Raw genomic sequence first — 7,855 nt, forward strand, 5'->3', positions numbered from 1 at the left:
GCCAAGCATTTTTAAAATTGCAAGGTTTTTCTTAATCAAATTGATCTAACTTAAGTTTTCAGAGCATTAAGTCTCGATTTCCCCTAGTTTAGCTCATGACATCATTAACAAGGTTTTACTTATGAGCTTGACCTTAAACTTAATAATTAATTTGTTTACATTTCACACTTATAAGAAAAATTTTAGGCTTCAATTTAAAAGTATGTTTTTAAAGTCCAATTGTAACATTTCTTTTTCTCACAATGCTTTTTTATTGGGTAAAAAGTATTAACATTTTGATATGGTGTCAGAAAATCCTGTGGTCAATGACTCTTGGAGCTTCTAAATGTATTTTATTACTATTGGAATAAAAATTCCAGAGTTATTTAAGGATGTTATATAAATATCTCTTCTTTAAGCTGTACTTCACCTCAATTACAAAAATCATGAAATATACAATGCTAAAATAATTTTTTCTTTCTTGGCCTTGGGCCATTCAGTGTCTTTTCTATCTCAAAAGTTAAAATTTCTGTTATCCTATATATAAAAACACTGCTTAAGCATACATTTTAAGAGAGAAAAATAAAACGTAGTTTTTTGTCATTACCATCTGTTGCAATGAGTTAGCCTGATCGGAGGTTTTCCTCAACAGAACAGGTAGCTTTAAACCAAATACTGATTTTCCTCCTGTAACTCACACTTATCTACTGAATCAGTTACCCAACCTTCTCGCAGGATTTTAAATTTTCTCCTCAGAGCTTTTCGAAAAGCTTTAATATCTGCAACACGACTGTGATCCTCCCCGAGGATTACATGAGACACTCCCTCAGCCAGACAAGAAACTACTTTCGCTCCACGAAATCGAAGCTCTAAAGCGGTGATAGCTAAGTTTGTTCCCTCAATTCTGGTCCTCAGGTCATTAATAACAGTATACAAGTCCAAGTAAACAGTGTGGTGTCGGAACATACTGAGAGGAGAATGGTCCCAAGAGTACCGATGTTCTAGATCAGCAATCACAGAAGCCATTTCTTCAGGAGGCTGTTCACCGACATTTTTAATTCCCGAGAACACTTCCTTCAGCTGGCTCAAATCTGTATCGACAAAATAACTATCACCATAGCAGTCATATTTACTGGCAAAATGTTCTTTTGTTGATGGGCACATATGAATCATAAAGCGAGGCTGCCACGGGACACAGCTTTTGGTCCTAAAACACTCTAACAGCCACACAGGCTTGACAACATCATGTTCATTTAAAGAAATTATGTTTTTCACTCTGATGTTCTGAGACCCTGCAATCACACAGTACGTGTCTGGGCCTGGGTTTTGTACTATATAACCACCAAATTCTGCAATCCTGCTCTCCAGATCAGGCTTCGGATGGCTGTCCATTCCACTCATAACACAAAACTCCACATCTTCGAATATGTTAGACACTTTGTTTAAGTTAGAAAGGTTAGGAGCTTTTAAGTGGTCGATAATTCCAATAGCTTTTTTCATCTTTGGGGCAGCTCTCCGCTTCTTTTCTTGGGGTTCATCGTCATCACCTACGCAAAGGTGTTTAGATGCCAGCTTCCCAGACGCTTTCCCCTGAAGCTGCTCCAACTCGTCTAGAGTCATGCACGCGTGCCACTCTTTGTCTTCCCTGATCTTTTCAATTCGTGGAAAACGCAATGTGCAGCCAGCTTTATACATTTCACTGGGGACAATCTCTGTTGCCTTAATCTGAACAATGACTGAATTACAAGGCTCAATGTACACTTCTGGCTTCTCTGTTCCACATAAGATGCTACTTGGTGGAGCTCTTTTATGAAAAGGCTTCCAATGGTTGGCTAATTTCAAACCCAGATCATACAGTTCTTTCATGGTGTAACCCGAGCCAACACGACAGAGGGTATGGAACACTGATGGCCTTTCACCAGAAGGGGGTTTCTCTGCAACGGCACACAGAAAATGAGACAGCATCCCACCCCTTAAACCTTTGCCCCAATAGCCCCCAACAATTAAGATGTCCAGTTCATCCATCAGTCCATCTACATACTCGGGCTTAATTTTGAGCCATCCTTCACCTCTTTTGTCTGGCTTGTAAATGGACAGAGGATATTTTATCATGATTCCCTCTTCTCTTTTATCTATTGCTTCATTCAAAGCATCAACTACTTCCTTCTTAGTATGAGCTTGTGTTTTCTGCACTATTTCTATTCTACCCGGTATTGGTGTAAAAATACTACTAAGAATTTCATACCTCTTTCTCAGGGTCTCCCGTCCTAGCTTTTTATTATTAACCATCAACACATCGAAAACACAGTAACAAGTCTGCAGATCAGAATCTTCTACCATTCTTTTAATATCAAACTTATTTCCCTTTTGCATAAAAGTTTGTGTATTAGGGTTGTAGGCCATCATCTCACCGTCAAGGATACAGATTTGTATATCTGTTTTGAATGCACTATGAATGAATGGTGTAAGAGAACCTTTCTTTGGAGAATCACCAAACTCATCGGTATAGTTAAATCCATTTCGGGAGAAGTACTGATATTCATCCCCCTGTCTGTGCATTTGCATACGCTCACCATCTAGCTTGGTTTCAATGTAGAAACTCTGGTGTTTCATGTCCTTTTCAATTCGCTCAATATTTGCAATAGCAGCCAGCATAGGTTTAAAAGCAGAGAATAAAGTGATAGAAATATCAGTGAGTCCTACTGAAGGATCGTGCAGTTGCCTACAGACTTTTTCCAGATCTGTAGTGACACTGTATAACTCAACAGCGTCGTTATGAAAAACAGAAAATACAGTTTGCTCACTAAAACCAAGTTTTAAGTCCTTTACAATCATCCGTATAAGCCACTTTTGTTCAAGTGCTGAACTCTGAGTTATAAGTTCAAGAAGACTCTTCTTTGTTAGGTCCTTTCTTTTGGCAGAATTACTGCTGGCAATGGAGTCTAAGATGTTATTTACTTGCTGTATGCTTAAATGTCCTTTCTGAATACACCTTGGCTTCAGCACAAAGTAGGCAGTCACTGCAAAGTCTCCAGCATCTCCCCGAGTTCCAGTAGGTTTCCGGTAATTTAAAAGTGCATCTTTTCCTTCTTTTGGCAAATTAAGCAATTCAGTATAAAGCTTAGCAAGCATAGTTTCCTTGATTCCGTAGGCCATTCTCTCTCTTTCTAGCTGAGGAAGAATAAGTCTCATTGCTGGATAAAAAGAGTCTGTGACATCTTTTTGGTTCTTATGAAGAGCATTATGAAATTGTCTCCAAGAATCTAAAAATTCCCTGAAGTGTCTTATTTTTTCTGTACGTACTTTACTTTTCTGTATGCGTTCTAAAGTTGAACATAAATGTGCAAAAGGAACAAGAGATGCAACAGTTTGTGAAGCTTGTGAGGCAGCCATAGAAGCGATGGTGAATCCTCTGGTTTAACTAATAAAACAGAAAGAGAGTAACTTTAAGTAAAAGATAAAACTCAACTAGATACTTAATATAAAGACCTTACAGAGAATACCTGGTTTCTAATAAATGTTTATTAATGTTTGCTAAATGAAAATAGATCAATGCTATAAATGATGTTTTTTCAACCTCTACATTTAATGAAAATTGACTATTTTACTTCAATCTACTTAGTATTTATCATCAAAAAACATTACTAGTCTCATTCACTGTATGTACAATACTGAAATTGATCATTTCCGTTATCTTTCCCTTAAAATTCCAACTTCTATTGAATCAATTATTCCATTCCTTATCGACTTAGTGCATAATAAAGAGGAATACTGCTAATAAATGATAACAGAAAAACAAATGAGGCTCAATTCACTTCATTTCTGGGCTTCTGAAAAATTGCATTCCTCTTTTTCTGTCAGAGAGCACCAGATACAAAACTTCTTAAAATAGATGTTTGTTAACAAATCATCAGGTTACTGAATTGAAATTTGTGTTTGTAGACATACATAGATAGGACCCTTCACAGAAAAATAGGTATGCTCTTCTTCCAGCAAACAAAGCCTACGTCTGTGTTTACCCTTCCGTCCCTCCCTGCTAGCTATGAAATCACTCCGGCATTCAAAACCCAACTCAAATACCCTCCCCCGAAACTCTGACTTTACCGACCTCTTTTAACTCTATTTTATCATAGTTCCTTCTAGTTTTATAATTTCAAATTCAATAGTAAAATTTTTTGTTCATATTCCCATGCCAGTCATCCCCCAACCATTCATGACTATGTATGAGCCAGGCACCAAGCTAGAGGCCAACACAGTATGCTTCTGTCGTAACAGAGCAGACACTGTGTAAAGAAAAAGGGATAATGGGAACTAATTGTAAGATGCTAAGTGCTTCAACAAAAATAAAACAAAAAAGTAAAATGTCAAGAGACAGGGCTTTTCACTGAACAAGATATCTTCTAAAGCCAGAAAGAGAATAAGCACCTTGCTGGGCCAAAGTCTAGACTATTTCCTCAAGTGGGCACCATAAGTACGAAATTCTTTAAGGTTTTATATATTCAAACCGTGTTCTATTTGAATCTATAGGATATCAGAGCTATTTTAATATGGCTTAAACTTTGTACATTAAAATAACTTTTCCAGGAAAGACTTCAAGTAAAAACGTGTGCTCCAGAAACATCAAGCACCATTCACATGTGGTGTCAGCTCCGGGGACACCCCCGTGCAGCAGCGGGGGAGTGGGCCAGAGCGGCTGCAGGGGGGCTGGGGCGATCCACTGCAGTGCAGAGACTATGAAATGCTCCACCCCAGCAAACAACAATCAATCACATACACTGTCAGCACAAGGCTGTATTATCCATATCTAGGACAAGAAAGCAAACAGCTAATTTACTAACATCGCATTTACTAAACTGTTCGTCTCTGGAGGTTGGAAACTGTGTTGTAATTTATGCCAACTGCGCCTGGCACACGGTAGTTTAGTTTCTGAATGAATTACTGACTGCCTAGAGTTGAGTTCCTTGGAAAGGACACTAGGGAAGGACAGGGGCTGGACACCCACACATATACATGCACCCCAATACACCTGGTGGGATTCAGTTTGGTTAAAACCAGCTATGACTGCTAGGAAAGTTTCACAACCATTCTAGTGGCCTTTAAGGAAAAATGCTGCACGTCTCAAATTCTTGACAAAGAAAACCCAATTATACTGAGTTAGATGAAGAGATAAACCCATGGGAGACTTCGTTCTGAGACTTTTACCTTTTAATGCAGTAACTGCTTCCTCTTGTTGTCTTGTTTGCATAACTGACTGTACCACCTGCATATGTGTGTTCCCTGTTCTACCTCTCAAAACATGCTCCCTCAAGCTGGCGCATTAGGGCAATGTAATGTTACATTTACAATTTACGTATAATATATATAAACTGAAGAATGTTACGAAGTATTTCTTTGAATGTTCAAGATTAGTATACAGTTTATGCTCTCTCTGTAGATTCTATGTGGTCTTAAAGTCAACTTCCCTCAAGTCCCAAGCAAAAAATTTCCATCAAATTCTTATATATGGAAATTTAGGTAATAGTGGGGATACACATGTATCCTAAAACTGCTATAGTGTTAAGGACTCCAAAATTAGTATAAAACAGGTAGGCATAAGTTAGGAAATGTTAGGATTTCCACTGCTTTTTACATGTTCTCTAAATACATTTTCTGTATTCTGAGGTTTTTAGCTGATGTTTGTGATTTGTAAAAAAAACCCCAAAGTTTGTGCTTAGGGCTCAGGGCTCTGGATTCCAATCAATCTGAGTTTAACTGTGCAGTGTGTGATTGGGGGACTATGATATAATTTCTTTAACATTCTGCTAAAGTGAAAAATGGGGTTGGTTACTATAGAAATTAAGATGACATCAGATAATTTATGTAAGGTTCTTAACACAGTAGTACCTAGCGTTTAATCATTCCTTTTTAGTACTAAATAGTGTTTGTTGATCCAAGCAACATTTAAAATATAAATATTACAATATATTAAGCAAATAAGAGGAGAGGAGCACACTTCATTCACTTTGTGACAACCACCGAAGCTTTCATGAAAATGAGAACGAGCGATTAGTACACAGCCATGGCTCATCGACCACTCGGCTGCGCCTACGCGGTCCCGCTGGGACACAGCGCCCCCCGGCAAGGCTGTGCTCCGGGAATAGGGTGGTTCAAGGCTCTTAAAGAGAGAAAGTGGCCGGAGCAATCGAAGAAGGTTCCCCCGTGCAACCCCGGACCAGAGGGTGTGTCTCCCTGAGAGACAATGGGTTCACACCGTCTACGTCCCACGACCCTTGGGACAGCTGGGGAGGGCCTCGCAGAAACGAGCGAGTGGTAAGAAAAAGCCAGAGGTCAATGAGAGACAAGGCGTAAGAAGAGACATAAGGCGATTCCGATAAAACTACTGCCGCTCCGTGCGCCTCCCTCCGACCGCGCCCGCAGGCTCCCCGGACGGCGCCCACTCCCCCGTCCGCACCGCGGCCCCAGGCGGGCGCACCCACGGCTTCGGGCCCGGGGGTCCCGGTCGTGGGGCCGCGGGATCAGCACGCACGCGATCCGAGCAGCCGAGGCGGCCCCGGAGGCCAGTGCCGCCAACGCAAGCGCCCCGCCCGGCCCCCGGGGAGGGGTCAGACCGAGCGCCCGAGCCAGAGGCCCGCGCCGCGCGGTCGCCGGGGAGCCGTGCGCCTCACCTGCGAACTGAAGGGCTTTCTGTCCGAAAATAAAATTGAACTTCTAAGGTCATAAGCGTTTGCTGGACTGAGAAGACGCTAGGGCCCGGCCCGTGCTGCGGCCACGCCTGCCCAGCTCCGCCTGCCCACACTTCAACCGGCTCGCAACGGACTCCCGGGACCGCCCGGCCCGCCGCGGCGCAGCACTGCCCACACAGCCGGCGCGCCCCCCAAGCCGGAAGTGCGAGGCCGAGAAGCCGGTTCCGCCAGCTGCTCCTGGCGCAGGCCCAGTCGCTCCCTGCGAGCGCCGGGGGCCGTGACGTAATCGGGATGAGCTGTGCAGGCGCACCTACAGGCCCCGAGGCCCACACAGGGGCAGTCTGCGCAGGCGCGGTGACGCTCGGCTGGCTGCTGAGAGGAGAACCCAGTGGCGAGACTGCCCGGGACCCGAGGGAACCTCGGTAATGCGACTGCAAAGCACGGCTTCCGTAAGCCTCCCAAAGGGGCCGGTGCCCTTTTGCAAGTGGTGTCTGACCCGTGACCCGTGAGATAAAAAATGAAGCTTTTATCAAGAGCCTGGCTTTCATTGATGCGCGAGGCCCAGGAACACTGTGCACTGGCTCCTTACTTGAACCGTGAGCCTAAGTCCTCTCTTACTGACCTGGTCATTAGCAAGTGACTGCCTCAGAGTTCTGTTTCCTGTGTGTCAAACAGTGGGATCCTTTCTCATCTCGCTGGTTAGTTGCGGAAGTGAACAAGGTTGAGGAGTGCATCTTCTCTCCCCAAACTTCTGCTGTTTCATTTAATGGAAAAATAGGCTTTTGCAAGTGTTTAAAGCTGCCCTTTCCTATTTGTTTTTCATGATGGTGCACCTTTGATGTGAGTTCTTGTCTTGTAATACAGAAGTAATACATAATCCATAGTAATACCTAATAAATAATTCATCATACAGACATAAACAGGTTCATGCCCAGAAATCAACTAGCACTCTTTTAGTATCTGCTCAAGGATTCAAAATAAAGTTATTTGCAAACCTTTACTGAGCACCTACTATGATACAGTAATTGTGCTAGATATGCAGGACTGAGGTATGAAAACAAATCCAGACCTTATGTCGCAAGAGCTGTTGATTTCTACTAATATTTTTTTTATGGTTTGTCTTTTTCCACATTGGGGAATTGAGAAATTATCCATAAGGATGGGGAAACAACTTTTAGAATTATTTCCTCTTA

General features: G+C 42.3%; 1 protein-coding gene across 1 annotated transcript; it reads right to left on the reverse strand.

Annotated features, from left to right (window-relative positions):
* Positions 1-523: 523 nt before the first annotated feature.
* LIG4 (DNA ligase 4) lies at positions 524-6,881 on the reverse strand. The gene is made up of 2 exons (XM_036893739.2): positions 6,645-6,881; positions 524-3,400 (listed from the first exon to the last, which is right to left on the reverse strand). Exon 2 carries the CDS (start codon positions 3,370-3,372, stop codon positions 643-645), a length of 2,730 nt encoding a protein of 909 aa, XP_036749634.2. The 5' UTR covers positions 3,373-3,400; positions 6,645-6,881; the 3' UTR covers positions 524-642.
* Positions 6,882-7,855: the final 974 nt, after the last annotated feature.

Source organism: Manis pentadactyla, chromosome 17 (genome assembly GCF_030020395.1).
Source record: "Manis pentadactyla isolate mManPen7 chromosome 17, mManPen7.hap1, whole genome shotgun sequence".
Lineage (NCBI taxonomy): Eukaryota > Metazoa > Chordata > Mammalia > Pholidota > Manidae > Manis > Manis pentadactyla.

Excerpts from the sequence above, each read along its gene's own strand:
- LIG4 (XM_036893739.2), bottom strand. The coding sequence starts at position 3,372 with ATGGCTGCCTCACAAGCTTCACAAACTGTTGCATCTCTTGTTCCTTTT.